The sequence below is a fragment of the Balaenoptera physalus genome, assembly GCF_965194825.1.
Source record: "Balaenoptera physalus genome assembly, chromosome: 9".
In the NCBI taxonomy this organism is placed as follows: Eukaryota; Metazoa; Chordata; class Mammalia; order Artiodactyla; family Balaenopteridae; genus Balaenoptera; species Balaenoptera physalus.
In genome coordinates, this window is record NC_138888.1 from 69138170 (window position 1) to 69159161 (window position 20992).

Genomic DNA, 20992 nt, shown 5'->3' on the forward strand with positions numbered 1-20992 from the left:
TCACTCCCTTTTCTGGCAACCACTGCTTTGGGGTATTCATTTTCTAGAATCTTATGTAAATGGAAACATACACTATATGTGTCTGTGGTGGTCTGAATCATATTCTTCTCATTCACAAATTTCTGTCTCCCACCAAAGATAGCCATTATGTGTAAGTTTGTGATTTTTACTTCCTTGCTCTTTTTTATACTTTTATTACTTAGGTATGCAACTCTAAACACTAGGGTTTGGTTTTGCCTGGTTTTGAACCTTACATAAATGCAACCCTATGTTCTTTTATATTTGGCTTCATGTCTCCTTTACACAATCTTAATATAATCTGGGACAGTACCTCACTTTCAGTTTTCATGATCTTGACACTTTTTGAAGACTACTAGTTATTATATAGAACGCCCCTTAGTGTGATCTTTTGGGGGGGTGTATTTTTAGGAAGGCACACCACGAAAGCAACAATGTGCTGTTCTAGGTGCGTTATGTGGGGCGTGGGAGCTCATGTTGGTAATTTTGATTATTTGCTTAAGTGAGTCTGCTGGATTTTAAAGTTGCTATGTTTATGATTAGTAAGTGTTTTCTGGGTAGAAATTTTGAGACTAGGCAGATGTCAAGTTTCTCATCCTACCTTCCTCTTGTAGTTTTAGTATTTTTCAATGGTTTTTGCCTGCAACAATCGTTACTGTGGTGTTTTTCAATTTCAATTCGGCAAATATTTCAAATATGGTGAATTTCAATTTCCTTCATTCTTTTTCAGTGCATTAATAAGGATTGAAATGGAAAGAACCACTGTCCCCTCTTCCTCATATACTTATTTATATTATTAAGGATTTAGGAATATTTTACTCCATGGGTTATAATCCAACACTATGATTTTATTTTGCTGTTTTGGCTTTGGTCCTTGGGACCGCCTTCAGTTCAGCATCTGTGTCTTTTTGACGTGCTCTCATCACTTTTCCATATCTCCTTACTTCCCAGTACCACAAGATGTTCCAGGCTCTGCTTATACGTTTCCGCCCTCAGTCCAGAAATCAGCCCTTTCTCCAAAGAGCCCAGGTGTTTTTGTTTTTGTTTTTTAATTGGTGAAGATTGATGGTTGGAAACACGGATCTAGGCCCTCCGCACGGTTGTTGCTGCTGGGTGTCATTACAGACCCTCTCAGTTGTCAGGGCTAGGAATGTATTTATTTCTACCGGCACACAGATTCTTTATTTAACCATGCGGTTGTTGTTGGTGGTGGTGGTGGTTTTTCATTTTTTTCATGAAAGTCTAGAGCATTTTGTTACTCCTATACCAGGGTTTAGAAAGCAAACCAGAAGAGAAAAGTGTAGGCTATGAAAAGTCTGTAAGGATAATAATAAACTCACTCATTTGCTAATTCAAGTTTCATCTGGGGCTAATGGCATATGCTGCTTTCACCTACATTCTACTAGAAGTCTCAAAGGATGATGTAGGCCTTCTCAATAATGTGCATTTTCTCAAATTCAGAAGGGCCCTACTGATCCCATATTAAGTGCATTTACTTTCTCTTTTTTTCTAGTATGAAATATATTGGATGTAGTCTGCTCTTTGGAGAACTTGCTCATTGGCTTCGAAGTGGGATTTTATTTAAGTCAGTCAGTATTCATGATACTGAAAGTTTTTTCAAAGTATTTTGTTGCAGTTGAAAAGTTTATCAGTTAGTGGATAATGTAATTAGGGCTTGTAGATAGAACAGTTAATTTTGAGTTATGTAGCTTATTTTTAGAAAGATCCCCTTTGCCTTTTTTTAACTTTTAATTTGAAATAATTATAGACTCGATTTCCTTTTAAAGCAATTTTTTGTAAGCCTGATATATTGTCAGTGAATGATGGTGAATGAGGTTCTTTTAAATAATGTTCTTTCTATTACCTGCCAAGTTTTATTTTTCCTTTATGTGAGAAAATTTTCTGGAAATAATTTTGCAGCTTTCTTTCCAGAATAGATATTTGTTAATATTTGTATTTGGGAAATTGAAGCAAAATGAACATTAGACTTGCCTATCTTTACTTTTTTTGAAAGCTCTAATAGATTTCCTTTCTTTCTTTTTTTTTTTTTCCAGCAATGCCGCCTTTTTTTTTTTTCTAATATCTTTATTGGAGTATAATTGCTTTACAATGTTGTGTTAGCTTCTGCTGTATAACAAAGTGAATCAACTATACGTATACATATATCCCCATATGTCCTCCCTCTTGCGTCTCCCTCCCACCCTCCCTATCCCACCCCTCTAGGTGGTCAAAAAACACCGAGCTGATCTCCCTGTGCTATGCGGCTGCTTCCCACTAGCTATCTGTTTTACATTTGGTAGTGTATATAAGTCCATGCCACTCTCTCACTTCGTCCCAGCTTACCCTTCCCCTTCCCCGTGTCCTCAGGTCCATTCTCTACGTCTGCGTCTTTATTCCTGTCCTGCCCCTAGGTTCTTTGCAACCTTTTTTTTTTTAGAGTCCGTATATATGTATTAGCATACGGTATTTGTTTTTCTCTTTCTGACGTCACTCTGTATGACAGACTCTAGGTCCGTCCACCTCACTACAAATAACTCAATTTCATTTCTTTTTATGGCTGAGTAATATTCCATTGTATATATGTGCCACATCTTCTTTATCCATTCATCTGTTGGTGGATACTTAGGTTGCTTCCATGTCCAGGCTCTTGTAAATAGTGCTGCAATGAACATTGGGGTGCATGTGTCTTTTTGAATTATGGTTTTCTCAGGGTATATGCCCAGTAGTGGGATTGCTGGGTCGAATGGTAGTTCTATTTTTAGATTTTTAAGGAACCTCCATACTGTTCTCCATAGTGGCTGTATCAATGTACATTCCCACTAACAGTGCAAGAGGGTTCCCTTTTCTCCACACCCTCTCCAACATTTATTGTTTGTAGATTTTTTGATGATGGCCATTCTGACTGGTGTGAGGTGATACCTCATTGTAGTTTAGTTTTGATTTGCATTTCTCTAATAATGAGTGATGTTGAGCATCCTTTCATGTGTTTGTTGGCAATCTGTATATCTTCTTTGGAGAAATGTCTATTTAGGTCTTCTGCCCATTTTTGGATTGGGTTGTTTGTTGTTTTGATATTGAGCTGCATGGGCTGCTTGTAAATTTTGGAGATTAATCCTTTGTCAGTTGCTTCATTTGCAAATGTTTTCTCCCATTCTGAGGGTTGTCTTTTCGTCTTGTTTATGGTTTCCTTTGCTTTGCAAAAGCTTTTAAGTTTCATTAGGTTCCATTTGTTTATTTTTGTTTTTATTTCCATTTCTCTAGTAGGTGGGTCAAAAAGGATCTTGCTGTGATTTATGTCATAGCGTGTTCTGCCTGTGTTTTCCTCTAAGAGTTTTATAGTGTCTGGCCTTTACATTTAGGTCTTTAATCCATTTTGAGTTTATTTTTGTATATGGCATTAGGGAGTTTTCTAATTTCATTCTTTTACATGTAGCTGTCCAGTTTTCCCAGCACCACTTATTGAAGAGGCTGTCTTTTCTCCATTGTATATTCTTGCCTCCTTTATCAAAAATTAGGTGACCATATGTGCGTGAGTTTATCTCTGGGCTTCCTATCCTGTTCCATTGATCTATATTTCTGTTTTTGTGCCAGTACCATACTGCCTTGATTACTGCAGCTTTGTAGTATAGTGTGAAGTCTGGGAGCCTGATTCCTCCAGCTCTGTTTTTCTTTCTCAAGATTGCTTTGGCTATTCGGGGTCTTTTGTGTTTCCATACAAATTGTGAAATTTTTTGTCCTAGTTCTGTGAAAAATGCCATTGGTAGTTTGATAGGGATTACATTGAATCTGTAGATTGCTTTGGGTAGTATAGTCATTTTCACAATGTTGATTCTTCCAATCCAAGAACATGGTATATCTCTCCATCTGTTTGTATCATCTTTAATTTCTTTCATCAGTGTCTTACAGTTTTCTGCATATAGGTCTTTTGTCTCCTTAGGTAGGTTTATTCCTAGGTGTTTTATTCTTTTTGTTGTAGTGGTAAATGGGAGTGTTTTCTTAATTTCCCTTTCAGATTTTTCATCATTAGTGTATAGGAATGCAAGAGATTTCTGTGCATTAATTTTGTATCCTGCTACTTTTTTACCAAATTCATTGATTAACTCTAGTAGTTTTCTGGTAGCATCTTTAGGATTCTCTATGTATAGTATCATGTCATCTGCAAACAGTGACAGCTTTACTTCTTCTTTTCCAATTTGGATTCCTTTTATTTCTTTTTCTTCTCTGATTGCTGTGGCTAGGACTTCCAAAAGTATGTTGAATAATAGTGGTGAGAGAGGACAACCTTCTCTTGTTCCTGATCTTAGAGGAAATGGTTTCAGTTTTTCACCATTGAGAATGATGTTGGCTGTGGGTTTGTCATATATGGCCTTTATTATGTTAAGGTAAGTTCCCTCTATGCCCACTTTCTGGAGGGTTTTTATCATGAATGGTGTTGAATTTTGTCAAAAGCTTTTTCTGTATCTATTGAGATGATCTTATGGTTTTTCTCCTTCAGTTTGTTAATATGGTTTATCACGTTGATTGATTGGCATATATTGAAGAATCCTTGCATCCCTGGACTAAATCCCACTTGATCATGGTGTACGATCCCTTTAATGTGTTGTTGGATTCTGTTTGCTAGTATTTTGTTGAGGATTTTTGCATATATGTTCATGAGTGATATTGGTCTGTAGTTTTCTTTCTTTGTGACATCTTTGTCTGGTTTTGGTATCAGGGTGATGGTGGCCTCGTAGGATGAGTTTGGGTGTGTTCCTTCCTCTGCAATTTTTTGGAAGAGTTTGAGAAGGATGGGTGTTAGCTCTTCTCTAAATGTTTGATAGAATTCACCTGTGAATCCATCTGGTCCTGGGCTTATGTTTGTTGGAAGATTTTTTATCACAGTCTCAATTTCAGGGCTTGTGACTGGTCTGTTTATATTTTCTATCTCTTCCTGGTTCAGTCTTGGAAGGTTGTGCTTTCCTAAGAAATTGTCCATTTTCTTCCAGGTTGTCCATTGTATTGGCATATGGTTGTTGTAGTAGTCTCTCATTATGCTTTGTATTTCTGCAGTGTCAGTTGTTTCTTCTCCTTTTTCTTTTCTAATTCTATTGATTTGAGTCTTCTCCCTTTTTTTCTTGATGAGTCTGACTGATGGTTTATCAATTTTGTTTATCTTCTCAAAGAACCAGCTTTTAGTTTTATTGATCCTTGCTATTGTTTTATTCATTTATTTCTGATCTGATCTTTATGATTTCTTTCCTTCTGCTAACTTTTGGGGTTTTTTGTTCTTCTTTCTCCAATACCTTTAGGTGTAATGTTAGGTTGTTTATTTGAGATGTTTCTTGTTTCTTGAGGTAGGATTGTGTTGCTATAAACTTCCCTCTTAGAACTGCTTTTGCTGCATCCCATAGGTTTTGGGTCATTGTGTTTTCATTGTCATTTGTTTCTAGGTATTTTTTGATTTCCTCTTTGATTTCTTCAGTGATCTATTGGTTATTTAGTAGTGTATTGTTTAACCTCCATGTGTTTGTATTTTTTACAGGTTTTTTCCTGTAATTGATATCTAGCCTCATAGCGTTGTGGTTGGAAAGATGCTTGATATGATTTCAATTTTCTTAAATTTACCGAGGCTTGATTTGTGACCCAAGATATAATCTATCCTGGAGAATGTTCCATGAGCACTTGAGAAGAAAGTGTATTCCGTTGTTTTTGGATGGAATGTCCTATAAGTATCAATTAAGTCCATCTTGTTTAATGTATCATTTAAAGCTTGTGTTTCCTTATTTATTTTCATTTTGGATGATCTGTCCATTGGTGAAAGTGGGGTGTTAAAGTCCCCTACTATGATTGTGTTACTGTGGATTTCCCCTTTTATGGCTGTTAGAATTTGCCTTATGTATTGAGGTGCTCCTATGTTGGGTGCATAAATATTTACAATTCTTATATCTTCTTCTTGGATTGATCCTTTGATCATTATGTAGTGTCCTTCTTTGTCTCTTTTAAAGTCTTTGTTTTAAAGTCTATTTTGTCTGATATGAGAATCGCTACTCCAGCTTTCTTTTGATTTCCATTTGCATGGAATATCTTTTTCCATCCCCTCACCTTCAGTCTGTATGTGTCCCTAGGTCTGAAGTGGGTCTCTTGTAGACAGCATATATACGGGTCTTGTTTTTGTATCCATTCAGCCAGTCTGTGTCTTTTGGTTGGAGTATTTAATTCATTTACATTTAAGGTAGTTATCGATATGTATGTTCCTATTTACCATTTTCTTAATTGTTTTGGGTTTGTTTTTGTAGGTCTTTTCCTCCTCTTGTGTTTCCTGCCTAGAGAAGTTCCTTTAGCATTTGTTGTAAAGCTGGTTTAGTGGTGCTGAATCCTCTTAGCTTTTGCTCAGCAATGCCTTCTTACTCTAAAAATTTCTTTGGTAGCCACACTATAGAAACATTTAATTACAAGCAAATTTTTTGGAAGTTATTAGCATTTGTATAAAGGTTATATTAATGTTCACCTAATAGAAGGACAAAACAATTATCTGGTACTAAATGAGTCATGGTTTTTATTTTAACATATGTGTATAATGCATCTGTAAATGCTGAATTAATGCCTTTACTCTTGGCATTTAAAATGTGTGAATGCTATATTATATACAAATACCCTGTCATAATAAAATGGTGCCTATTATTTGACAATAATTATGTATACAATTTGGCATAATAATTTTTTGAAAGGTAAAAGCATTTTAAGAAATGTTCCATCTTAGAAGTTGGAATTTATGTTCTCAAAGTATTAATTATTTTACACATAGCAAACGTTTAAATTATGATACATATTAAAACCCACTCAAACGAAGGTGGTAATGTAATTTATGTAAGGAATAATATGTACATGAATGAGAAAGAACAGTATTTAAAAAGCAAAATATATATATGCTGTGTAACTAACATATTTAAGATATTTCTTGTTTAGAAGGTAGTTATTAGATAGGCAAGTTGGAGGAAGGGGAGGACACACTGAATAGTATATTGGCAAGCTTCCTAAAATGCATATACATAGTAATTAGAGGCATATTGATTTTTAAATGTCAGGCAGCTTTTATTCTCTTCCTTTTCTATCATGGATTTGTATGAACAGTGACTATTCTTACTTCTAAAAGAGGCTTATGAAGCTTTTAGTGATCATTTGTTATATAGGAAATAAATTACCACTGCTATATAAAGCTAACATTAAATTTGTGATACTAGCAGTTTGTGAGAGATTTAAAGTTTTGCTGCTTTGATTAATTTCTTATTTGTCAAATGATGGTGAAGAAATTCTCCATTTCCTAGTTGAGATTTGGGGACATTTCTTATGCTTTCTACTTGCATCCAGTGAACAAATATCCCTTTAGTCATGTTTGTAACCTTCAACAACATGCTAAAGGCATAACTGTAAGTATCACTCACATGCCGAACTTAAGTACTGTAGCTTTTTGCTAAATTGGTTTAATTTATTATTGTGTTTGCCAGCTATTAGCTTTCCTTTAGTGGCCTTCAGTACTTTATAGGCCTTTAAAGAATGTAGGGAACAGAGGATGTTGCTAGGAGATAGAATATCTATCTACCTATTTCATAAAATCTAAGATGCTTTAAGAGTGAACTTTATTAGTCTTACTAGATCAAGTCAGTGGAAGGTTAAGTAGGGGTAGAAAAATTTCCCCTTCTTTTCTTCTAGGTTCTTTGGTGTAATAATTAAATTGACATAGGACAGATTAACAGGAGAAAAACATATTTAAGTTAGTATGTACGGGATCCCCAAAGATAAGAGACTCAAGGGTAGGTCGAGCAGTTGAGGCTTATGTGCCATCCTGTGCTAAGGAATGGGATAAGCGCCTGGGTCTTCAAAGGGGAGGAGGGTAGCTCACAGGATGATGAGAAGAACAGATGTTTTGTATTTAGAAGTTTGCCCTGCCATGCAGATAGGTCTTTCAGATAAAAACGTTATCTATGGTAATAGCTCTCTTTCTGGGCCAGGCCCCCTATCTAAGTTCTTTTAGGCAGTTACGAGAGAGGTAAAAGTTTTTCCTGAGTCTCCTAGGTCTTGATTGCCTTCAGCTCAAAATAATCCACATGTCAAGGTGGTGTCTTTTGGGTTGGTGTATTCTCCCCTTCACTAATCATACAACCATCTCACACTCACCTGGTGACAGTGATTACAAGATACCGTAGAGTAATTAATTTAATTATGACCTTCTCATACCCAGCACGACTACATGCTCCACAAGCATAGTTCTAATGATGGTATTTCCTTATTCACAGTGTTTCAATGTAGTCAAGAATGATAGCCCTCTTTAAATAGGAAGGAAGGAATGATGCAGGGAAGGTAACCATTTTACCCCCACCCTCTAGATGGTTTGATTTTTATTTTCATGTGCATTTATTGTCTGTACAAAAAAATAAATATTACTTATGAAATAAAGATAAGACATTTGACGTTCTTCATGGCCCATTCCAAACCTTCTTTGGGTTTTCATGTCTGACTAACTTATCCCTTACTTCAGCCAGACTTGTTTACTTTTGGTTTCAAACCTTCTGCATTCTCAGGATATAGTTTAAAATTTCTCCCTTTGCCTTACCAACCCTTTAAAAGTTAAGCCTAAATTCCTCTTCAGGCTTCTCCAGCTCCCTCCATAGAAGGTATTTCTCACTCCACTACTTTGCAATGGCAAATACCTCTAGAGTAGCATTTATCAGAGGCCACCTTTTGTTAGGGTTAATTGTGTATCTGGTTTTCCTGTTAAATTTTGGGACTGAACTGTTTAGGTTTATTATCTCCATAGTGCATAGTATAGACACACACTGAGTGTTTCTTGAATTGAACTTTTATAGATTTTTAAATATATGCATTGCTTCTTTTAATTCTCCCCTGTGTAGTAATTTTGCTAGAATTACTAGTGTGTTAGACTGTTTTACATTTAAGTTGCCATTCTCAATATTTACCCATCATTTTCTGAAGTATAAGAATTATTCCTTTGCTGGTTACTATTCCATCGTGCAAAAAGACAAGAATAATTGCATAGATATTAATTTTTTCATAGTCGGTATCTATTATACAAATTTTGGTAATTATACAACCTCATATTTAAGGAAGAGTATTTTATAAGTAACGCTTTTTTTTCCTTCGTAGGTTACTTCCTCAGAATGTTGGCCTTCTCTATGTTGGAGGTTATGAAAGACCCTTTGCACAAATCAAGGTATGGTTGTTCATTTTCTAGTATATTTTTCCTAGATACAGTTCACTCGTCGAGAACCCACCAAAACCCTGCAAATAACTATCACAAAAATTTGGGAATGTGAATTATTAATTTCATTTGTTTTTGCGTATCTCTGATGAAAAAGTAATTCAGTTTTTCAGTGAATCGATTAGTTTAATAATCTTGCCCTTAGTAGTGTTAATTTTGACCATTGCACTTCAGTGATTAGTTAAGAGTACAGTTTAGAGCCACATTACCCTTTTTACCAATAGAATTTTTTGACAGCTTTATTGAGGTATAATAGGCATACAGTAAAATATACATATTTAAACTGTACAATTTGACATACCCTTGTGAAACTATCACCACAATCAAGATAATGAACATATCCATCACCCCTAAAAGTTTCCTTGTGCCCCTTTGAACTCCCCTGTCCTGCCCTTCCTTTTTCTTTTTCAGTCCCCAGGTGACCACTGATCTAATCATTATAGATTAGTTTGCACTTTCCAGAATTTTATATAAATGGATCATACTGTATTTCTTTCTCTCTCTCTTTTAGCTTCTTTCATTCAGTGTTATTATTTTGAGATTCACCCATGTTGTTACACTTCAGTAGTTCATTCTTTTTTATTGCTGAGTAGTATTTCATTATATGGTTTTAGCACAGTTTCTTTATCCTTTCACACGTTGAGAGACATTTGGGTTGTTTCTACTTTTTGACTATTATAAATAAAGCTGCTGTGAACATTTGTGTACAAGTCTCTGTATGGACATATATTTTCATTTCTCTTGGGTAAATACCTAAGACCAAAATGGCTGAGTTAAATGGCAGTTGTATGTTTTAACTTTTTAAGAAACTACCAAACTATTTCCCCACCAGCAGCGTGAGTGCCAGTTCCTCCATATCATCATGAACATTTGGTATGGTCAGTCTTTTTAAGTTTAGTCATTCTTATAGGTATATAGTATTTCATTGGAGTTTTAATTTGCATTTCTGTAATGACTAATAATGTTGAGCATCTTCTCATGTACTTATTTGCCATCTGTACATCTCTAGTGAAGTGTGTGTTCAAAACTTGCCGTTTTTTAACTGGGTTTTTTGTTTTCTTACCGTTGAGTTTTGAGCATTCTTTATATATCTTCTGGATGTAAGCCCTTTATCAGATATGGGATTTCTTTTAACAGGATCCTCAAAGAGCAAAAACTCTTAATGTTGGTGAAGTTCAGTTTATTAGTTTTTTTTCACGGTTCTTGCTTTTAGTGTTGATCTAAGAAATATTTGCCTAGTCCAAAGGCCGAAAGATTATTCTCCTATGTATTCTTCTAGAATCTTTATAGTTCTAGGTTTTACATTTAAGTTTATTATCCAGTGGAGTTAATTTTTGTATATGATGCAAGGTTCAAGGCATAGAGGGATGTTGTCCCCCTACACCCCAACCTTGTTTTGGCCCGTGGATATCCAGTTGTTCCGAAACCATTTGTTAAAAAGGGTATTCTTTCCACCATTGAAGTGCCTTTGCATCTTAGTTGAAAATCAATTCACCATATGTGTGTGAGTCTATTTCTGAGCTCTTTATTCTGTTCCATTGACCTATGTATCTATCCCTCTACCAATATCGCACTGTCTTGATTTTTGTAGCTTTAGAATAAGTCATGAAGTCAGGTAGTGTAAATCCTGAAACTTTGTTCTTTTTCAAAGTTGTTTAGACTACTCTGGGTTCCTTTAATTTCCATGTGAATGTTAGAATCGTCTTGTCAATTTCTGTAAAAATACCTGCTGGAATTTTGATCTGGATCACGTTGAATCTGGAAATCAATTTGAAGAGAAATGACATCATAACAGTATTGAATCTTACAGTTCATCAAAGCCACATATTTCTCCATTTATTTAGATCTTTAATGTCTCTCAGCAGTATTTCATTGTTTCCGTGTGTTAGTCTTGCACATTTAAAAGTACATTTATGTGTAAATATTTTGTATTTGTGATGCTATTTTAAAAGTATTTTTTATTTCAATTTACGATTGTTCATTGCTGGTAAATAAAAAGATGATTAAATTTTGTGTTTACTTTAAATCCTACAACTTTACTATGCTCAATTAGTAATTCTAGTAGCTTTTTTGTAGCTTTCATAGGATTTTCTACATAAATGATTATGACATCTACTAATAGGTACTTTTCTTTTTCCTTTCTGATCTTGATATTGATACCTTTTATTGCTTTTTCTTGCTTTAGTGCACTGGCTAAAACCTACAGTACAAAGTTGATTAGAAATGGTGAGAACAGACATCCTTGCCTTGTTCCTGATCTTAGAGGGAAAGCATTCAATTTTTTGTCAAAAATTGTTTTTATAGCAATATTAGTTGAGGGTTGAAGCACAGATTCCAACTAGGCTTTCTTGTAAAAAGTGGAATAATATTATGAACGTTCAAGGCAGTAAATAAAAAGAAAGGTTTGCAGTCATCCTTTTCCTTTGTTACTTTAACTTTATTAATGTTTTCTGACAGACCTGTAAAATTTGATTTGTTTTTTGGTTTAGTATTGGATTTTTCCTCACATTTGTTTCTTGGCTCCATGAGTTAATTATTTTTCTCACGTTTATTTGTCGGATGTGATTTTGAATTCCTTTCCCCCTACATATATGACATATTTTTATGCTTTGAAAAACAAAGATTTTTCAGAATAGACTGAGCCTGAATAGGACATATAAGATATTTAATACTGAGGCGGTTTAGTCACATTATTGACATTTTAAAATGAAAAACCTTCTTTAGCTACCATAGCATCAGTACTTCTTTAAATACCTTCCTTAATTTAACTTAAGACACTCTCAGAAGTCCACATTAGGGTCTTAAGTTGTGGACCCTCTTGAACGTTTCTGATTCCTAAGTAATGACAAGCATTCAGGTACATTTTTTTTAATTCTATTTTTAACATCCCTGGAACACAAGTGGAGTTGGCAAGAGTCTCTTCATAAACCTCCCTCACTATCCTGTTCACCAAATTCTCCAGTAGAGGCAGGAATTCTAATAAGTTTCAGCAGAAACATTTCTAAAAGCCCAATTTTTTTTCTGTCCATTGGTTTGGAAAATCCTGTTTCTCTGTATTAGAACTGAAATAATGAAAAAGTGAGAGGCTTATCTGATATATTTAAGGAAGGGTAGAATTTGTGCGTGTGTGTGTGTGTTACATGTTGTCTCAAAAACATAAATGTATGTATGTATGAGGGTGATTCCTCCATCACTCACCTGATTCATTAACATATCATTTTCTTTATCCAAGCCCTTTCTAACAAGCCCAGTGACAAAGGTCAATCCTTTGTCAACCCTTTATGCCTGGATAATCAACTCAATAGAAAAAAGTCCATTATTTTAGGGCATCTTTTTCCTTTGATGTTGCTATGGGAAAGGTTTCTCTCATGTACTGTGAAAGGATTTCTTATCCTCATTAATTGTTGAAGTTCTTTTATAATTCCTGTGGTTCTTATGAAAATGCTGGATAGATCCCTACCTGATTAGAATGCTTGTAAGTTAATTGGAAAACAATTTTGAAAAATCATAGTTTAAATGCTTGAGATTAGGGTAGAAATTTAAGGTTCATTCCCTGCCCCTTGCCTTGCATCTGACTTCTTCTGGACATGAAATACCAGTATTTGTTTGCTGTTAAACTAAATGTAATGATGCTGTACTGTGTGGCATAGATATCAGAAATAACCTTTAATAAATGGAAACTGTTTTGCTTTCTTAAGAGAGTATTGGTTGAATTTTTTTTTTTTATAAATCAAGATAGAAAATTTTTCATTTGAATATTTAGGAAAAGGAATTCTCATTTATTAACATCATAGGACTAAGTGTGAGTGGCTTGATGTTAGAGGCTACATTTGTTAAAGTGGCATTTTACATTTGTATTTCTAAAAAGGAGCTCCAATTTATAAAGATCAGAAAGAGAAAAAGGAAAACACAAAAAGGATGGTGGATATTTGGGCTAGTGTTAAATGAGTTCAGAAAATTTGCTATAGCATGACAATAGATGTATGTACTATTAGCATATAACATGAATTGTTACAACCACTCTTTCTCTCTCTCTCTGTCTCTCCCTCCCTCCCTCTCCCATTATTACCCATCTTTTAGTTTTAGTTTTCTGTCCAAGCCATAGGTAAAGATACCAGTGTGTACAAACATGGGACTTCATTACAGTCTTAGACCAGTACATCTTCATGCTCGTTTCAGGTTTCATTATTTTTAGAGGAAGTTATTCCAACTTTACCTTTCATATCTCTTAACATCTTCTGAAAGTCATCAGAATAAGTTTTCATGGGAAATTTGTCATCTGAAGAACTTGATTTTAAACATGCATGATTATTCTCTTATTTTAAACTAAAATATGATAAACTAAATAAAACACTGATCATTTTATAATGAGTTGTAATACAGAGTAAGAAAAGAATTGCCTCACATATCCACAGCTATTGTTTAGTGCTGTAAATGAAGTAGATTTCACCCTCATCCAAGACTAACTTCTTTCAACTTTATTGAGATTAAGATAAGTTTCTAGATGTACTGGGCTGTGTGTGACTTAGGGTTTTCTTAAGTAAGAGATATGTTTCATTGTATCTTTATATGTAGTCTTTGAAATTCAAAAGGGAAGTTTTGAAAAAAGTAAAATTTTACTTAATTCTCATTTGTATGCTTTCAAGTTGTCAGAAGCTTTTTGGGGTGGAGGGGTGGTTATTTCTGTATATCTTTGCATAATACCTTTATCTTAATTCAGTGCGTATATAATTCTATTGTTCATAGTTTATTTTTGTAGACATGGTCAAGTTTAAATAATAGTTTACATTTTATTTATTTATTTTAAAATTTATTTATTTATTTATTTTTGGCTGCATTGGGTCTTTGTTGCTGTGCACAGGCTTTCTCTAGTTGTGGCAAGCGAGGGCAACTCTTCATTGCGGTGCGAGGGCTTCTCATTGTGGTGGCTTCTCTTGTTACGGAGCACAGGCTCTAGGCACGTGGGCTTCAGTACTTGTGGCGCGTGGGCTCAGTAGTTGTGACTCGCGGGCTCTAGAGCGCAGGCTCAGTAGTTGTGGCGCACGGGCTTAGTTGCTCCGCGGCATGTGGGATCTTCCCGGACCAGTGATCAAACCCATGTCCCCTGCGTTGGTAGGCAGATTCTTAACCACTGAGCCACCAGGGAAGTCCCAATAGTTTACATTTTATACCTATTATTCTGTGTTGTTTTCTAAAGCATTTTACAGTGCAGTAAAAATCTCAGTGCTACTCTCATAGGGTTCTAGTCCTGGAGGCTCCACTTACCAGCCATAATCCATAAAACCAAGAAGGATTGAAGCCTGTCAGCATCACTTTTAGTCAACTCAAGGATCGTTATGGAAAGTCTCAGAGCCACAGGGCTGTCCCTCTCCACCGGGCTTGGTATTAGTTGCCTCTTGACAGCCCAAGAAGTGTGTGAAGCTGTGAGGCTGAGTCACATACAGTTTTCACTTTGACACTGTGGAATGGCTGAAAAATGTCTTTTGTATTTTAACTATGAATTCCATGCAGCAGCCATGTGTGAAATGTAAGGAATATAACTGTTATTCTGAGGCAGTTATTTTATAGTCAGTACAGCTGGGTTATTCTCTGCCTCAGAGCTTGGTTCCATCCCTGCTGAGAGACTGGGTGCCATTAGTCACAGTCTCATACTCTAGGCTTTCTGAGCTTCAGTTTTTAAGTCTCTTTACAGCCCAGGAAATATAAAATTGGTGTAAAATTGGTGTTTGTATTCATATACATATGCAATAGATGCAAAGAAATAGTGATCTCTTCTTCATTTTTGAAATCATATTTGAAAATCCATCAAACCATTCCCTCAGACTTTTTTAAATTAAAAAAAGTAGAATATTTTTCCTTTTCAGGTATATTGAGCTTGGATTGTTATTTGTTACTTAAAAATATCTTTGAAATGGCTAATAATGTGTTAATTTTAATTTTTAGGGTAAATTAAATTTAAAGATAAAGTATTTATTTGGGGTCTCTCTTAGGAAATACTGAAAAAACTAGGAAAACGGATTTGTTTTGTTCACTGACTGATGATGTTTTAGAAAATGTGTGGCTCATTAGATCAATACTTTTTACTAAAGGAAATTATTTAACATCCATATTTTAAATCTCTAAAATATCTGAAGTATTACATCAGATATAGATGCAGGCCTAGAACTGAGTATTGTAGTTTAGTGGCTTCCAAACTTATCACCATGACCTGTAGGAATGTAAGAAGTGTATTTTCATTGAGTTCTAGCACACATACACATACGCGTATTTATACACACACAACATAAACCAAAGTTTCAAAATAAGTATGATTTTCCATTCTGTTCAGTTTATTTTTCCATTGATTTAGTTTTTAAATGTGGGTCTCAACCCACTAAATTAACTTCTCTGTTTGGAAAATGGGTCACGACTCACAGTTTGGCAAACACTGCTGCAGGGTAGGACTTGTCCAGCTAATGCTGCCATCTGCCACATTGATGCAGTGCAGGCGATGGTGAGGAAGCTTACCTGCCCCTGAGTTGATGATAGTCCTCGGAGTGGCTTTGGAGGGGAAGAAAGTGATGCGATGTCATAGTTGCTGGGGAGAGGGAGGAAGAGAGTATAGGAAAAGATAAATGAGAAGTGACTTAAGATGTTTTATGGAGCCAAGCAAAGCTATTTTCTATTTCAAAAAGACCCTAATTCTCATAAACAGAGAGACTTCTGTGCCTACTCTGTCTTCCAAGTGATTTCATGTATTTTGAGGCTAGAGAGACAAATAAAGGTAAGATCCCCATAGATGAAAAAAACAGAAAGAAACAGAGATGAGTGAGAAATTGAGAGAAAGCAGTGGAAGCAGATCTAGATTAGTGTGCCATATTCATTGAATAATGGCTCAGTTTTCTGTAGAACTGTGAGTGGAGAGGCAAATTTTCAGTGTCTGATGTTGCAGTAATCAGAGCAGACATGGGTATTTCTTTGTTGAAAGCAGATTCAGAAAGTGAAAAAAAACTTTAAAAAAAAACAAACAACTCACAAACTGTAATGGAAGCCAAAAGTCTCTCTACTTATATGCAAAAACTATTAAGTTGCTGACAGCATTTTATCCTGCACACTTGCTGACAGAGTGCTTCAGGGCCACTGCTGGGCTCTCTAGTGAGCCCATCTAGTAACTTTCTGGATGTTAAAAATCATGCATTATTACCAACAAATCACATCGAAACTGCAGACTTAGGGTTTCAGAAAGTATTCAATAGCAGTAGTTTTCCTGCCATTTTTACCAAGGTGCTTTCGGCCATGTTATTGCCAAAACTGAGTAACACTTAAGGCCTGTGGTCATACATGTTTCAGTTTCAGTATTCTTACCTTCATGTCCTTAAAAAATTTATCTGTGTGCAAGAATATGAGTCCCATAGGGCTGGGCTGTGTCTTGTGTACTTCTGTATCCTCAGCAATTAGCCTAGTGCCTGAGACATAAAAACACTAAATAAATATTTAACATTATTATTGAAGAATGCCTAGAAAACCAAATATTGCTTTTATTTTTTTTTTAATTGAAGTATAGTTGATATATAGCATATTACTTTCAGGTGTAAAACATAATGATCCAATATTGTACACATTGCAAAATGATCAACACAATAAGTCTACTTAACATCCATCCCTTTACATAGTTACAAAACAATTTCTTCTTGTGATGAGAACTTTTAAGATCTACTCTTTTAGCAACTTTCAAATATACAATGCAGTATTATTAACTACAGTCACCCTGCTGTTAACATTACATCTCCAGGACGTATCTACCTTATAATTGGAAGTTTGTACCTTTTGACCCCCTTCTTCATCCATTTCTCCCACCCTCACCCCTGCTTGCGGCAACGACTAATCTGTTCTCTGTATCTATGAGCTTGTTGTTGTTGTTGTTGTTTTAAACCATCAAGTATTTACCATGAAGTTCATCAGAGTATTTAAAACTCTGGTTCTAATTACATACATATTTACTGCCTTAAAACTTTATTTTCTGATCTCTTGAGCTGGGATATCTTTGAGGCAATATAAATTAATTTTACTTTCTAATTTAAGATTGTGGTTGTAAATGGTTATTAACATCAGTAACTTTATTTGAAATGTAGATTTTGTGAATTATTCTGAGAAAATTTTAAATCTAGTCCTCAAATTATTTTCCAATTAAGAAAGCATTTTTCTTAGCTGGATATTCCAACTACTTTCAATTTCTCTTGAGCTAGCCACTTTATGGAAAAATATTAGAAATCATTTTAGCATATTCTAGTTTTCTTGAAAACCAGATCTATCATATCAAGCTGACTTCTTGTGACATGTGATTTGGAGAGAAAAAGACTAAACAATTCTTTTTTGTAATTTTGAAATGTTCTCAAAAAAGGAAATGGTATCATGCTTACTTACATATTTATAATGCACTGGACATCCTATTTTGGTGAAAGGAAATAACATGGTGTTTCTTATCCTGTTGGGTTTTTTCCCTACCAATGTTTTACTTCTAAAAAGAATTTCAAACGCACTGACAACCATGTAAATAGAAAAGGTAATATCTAAAATGACTATTGTAGAAGTCATATTTCTGACAAATGCCATGGTTTCTGATCTAGATTGTACATTAGACATCTAGAAGTTATGTATTTCACTTTTTCGCACAAAAGGAGAAAAATAATTTCTCCAGTAAATAGTCAGTTAGGAAGGAATATTACTTGTCCGCTTGCCTAATAAAGTTTGAAAAAACAACCCCCCCCCCCCCCCAAGGCAGAGGTGGCAATAAAGACCCATTTCAAGTGTATCATGGCCATGATTCAGGCAGCTAGGGAAGCTCCAGACTGGTGTTCTCTTTGTTGACCCTTCGAGAACAATAACAAACTATGAAACTCTGAGACTAGATAATACAAATCCATTAATGTTGCCAATGATCTGTAATGGGCACTATTAAAGTTGGTACCTTGAGCACCTTCAGAAGTTTGAGACTACTGCAGTAAGTGATATTCTGTCATAAGTAGATATGGTAATTGTAAGTTATGGGTAGGAGGGATCCTTTTTTTTTTGAATTTTATTTTATTTTTTTATACAGCAGATTCTTATTAGTTATCCATTTTATACATATTAGTGTATATATGTCAATCCCAATCTCCCAAATCATCACAGGACCACCACCACCCTCTGCTGCTTTCCCCCCTTGGTGTCCATATGTTTGTTCTCTACATCTGTGTCTCAATTTCTTCCCTGCAGACCGGTTCATCTGTACCATTTTTCTAGGTTCCACATATATGCGTTAATATATGATATTTGTTTTTCTCTTTCTGACTTACTTCACTCTGTGTGCCAGTCTCTAGATCCATCCATGTCTCTACAGATGACCCAATTTCGTTCCTTTTTATGGCAGAGTAATATTCCATTGTATATATGTACCACATCTTCTTTATCCATTCGTCTGTCTATGGGCATTTAGGTTGCTTCCATGACCTGGCTACTGTAAATAGTGCTGCAATGAACATTGTGGTGAATGTGTCTTTTTGAATTATGGTTTTCTCTGTTTATATGCCCAGTAGTGGGATTGCTGGGTCATATGGTAATTCTATTTTTAGTTTTTTAAAGAACCTCCATACTGTTCTCCATAGTGATTGTATCAATTTACATTCCCACAAATAGTGCAGGAGGGTTCCCTTTTCTCCACACCCTCTCCAGCATTTGTTGTTTGTAGATTTTCTGATGATGCCAATTCTAACTGGTGTGAGATGCTACCTCATTGTAGTTTTGGTTTATATTTCTCTAATAATTAGTGATGTTGAGCAGCTTTTCACGTGCTTCTTGGCCATCTGTATGTCTTCTTGGGACAAATATCTATTTAGGTCATCTGCCCATTTTTGGATTGGGTTGTTTGTTTTTTTTTTTACTGTTGAGCTGCATGAGCTGTTTATATATATTGGAGATTATTCCTTTGTCCGTTGATTCATTTATAAATATTTTCACCCATTCTGAGGGTTGTCTTTTCGTCTTGTTTGTAGTTTCCTTTGCTTTGCAAAAGCTTTTAAGTTTCATTAGGTCCCATTTGTTGATTTTTGTTTTCATTTCCATTTCTCTAGGAGGTGGGTCAAAAAAGATCTTGCTGTGATTTATGTCAAAGAGTGTTCTTCCTATGTTTTCCTGTAAGAGTTTTATAGTGTCTGACCTTACATTTAGGTCTTTAATCCATTTTGAGTTTATTTTTGTGTATGGTGTTAGGGAGTGTTCTAATTTCATTCTTTTACATGTAGCTGTCCAGTTTTCCCAGCACACTTACTAAAGAGACTGTCTTTTCTCCATTGTAGATCCTTGCCTCCTTTGTCATAGATTAGTTGACCATAGGTGTGTGGGTTTACCTCTGGGCTTTCTATCCTGTTCCATTGATCTATATTTCTGTTTTTGTGCCAGTACCATACTGTCTTGATTACTGTAGCTTTGTAGTATAGTCTGAAGTCCGGGAGCCTGATTCCTCCAGCTCCATTTTTCTTTCTCAAAATTGCTTTGGCTATTCGGGGTCTTTTGTGTTTCCATACAAATTGTAAAACTTTTTGTTCTAGCTCTGTGAAAAATGCCATAGGTAGTTTGATAGGGATTGCATTGAATCTGTAGTTTGCTTTGGGTAGTACAGTCATTTTCACAATATTGATTCTTCCAATCCAAGAACATGGTATATCTCTCTATCTGTTTATATCATCTTTAATTTCTTTCATCAGTGTCTTATAGTTTTCTGCATGCAGGTCTTTTGTCTCCCTAGGTAGGTTTATTCCTAGGTATTTTATTCTTTTTGTTGCAGTGGTAAATGGGAGTGTTTCCATAATTTCTCCTTCAGATATTTCATCATTAGTGTATAGGAATGCAAGAGATTTCTGTGCATTAATTTTGTATCCTGCAACTTTACCAGATTCATTGATTAGCTCTAGTAGTTTTCTGGTGGCATCTTTAGGATTCTCTATGTGTAATATCATGTCATCTGCAAACAGTGACAGTTTTACTTCTTCTTTTCCAATTTGGATTACTTTTATTTCTTTTTCTTCTCTGATTGCCATGGCTAGGACTTTCAAAACTATGTTGAATAATAGTGGTGAGAGTGGACATCCTTATCTTGTTCCTGATCTTAGAGGAAATGCTTTCAGTTTTTCACCATTGAGAATGATGTTTGCTGTGGGTTTGTCGTATATGGCCTTTATTATGTTGAGGTAGGTTTCCTCAGTGCCCACTTTCTGGAGAGTTTTTATCATAAATGGGTGTTGAATTTTGTCAAAAGCTTTTTCTGTATCTATTGAGATGATCATATGGTTTTTCTTCTTCAATTTGTTGATGTGGTGTATCACATTGATTGATTTGCATATATTAAAGAATTCTTGCATCCCTGGACTAAATCCCACTTGATCATGGTGTACAATCCCTTTAATGTGTTGTTGGATTCTGTTTGCTAGTATTTTGTTGAGGATTTTTGCATCTATATTCATCAGTGATATTGGTCTGTAATTTTCTTTTTTTGTAGTGTCTTTGTCTGGTTTTGGTACCAGGGTGATGGTGGCCTCATAGAATGAGTTTGGGAGTGTTCCTTCCTCTGCAATTTTTTGGAAGAGTTTGAGAAGGATGGGTGTTAGCTCTTCTCTAAATGTTTGATAGAATTCACCTGTGAAGCCATCTGGTCCTGGACTTTTGTTTGTTGGAAGATTTTTAATTACAGTTTCAATTTCATTA

General features: G+C 35.2%; 1 protein-coding gene across 4 annotated transcripts in view; it reads left to right on the top strand.

The window, feature by feature from the left end:
- The window catches only part of RNGTT (RNA guanylyltransferase and 5'-phosphatase), a 322597-nt gene that overhangs the window by 170196 nt on the left and 131409 nt on the right, over nucleotides 1–20992 (top strand). For 3 of the 4 annotated variants that reach the window (XM_082473970.1, XM_082473967.1, XM_082473968.1), the window contains exon 14: nucleotides 9160–9226. In XM_082473970.1, the coding sequence (XP_082330096.1) occupies nucleotides 9160–9226 (67 nt within the window). Of the gene's footprint in view, nucleotides 1–9159; nucleotides 9227–11459; nucleotides 20592–20992 lie in introns of those variants that run through there. The other variant, XM_082473969.1, reaches the window with a different exon arrangement.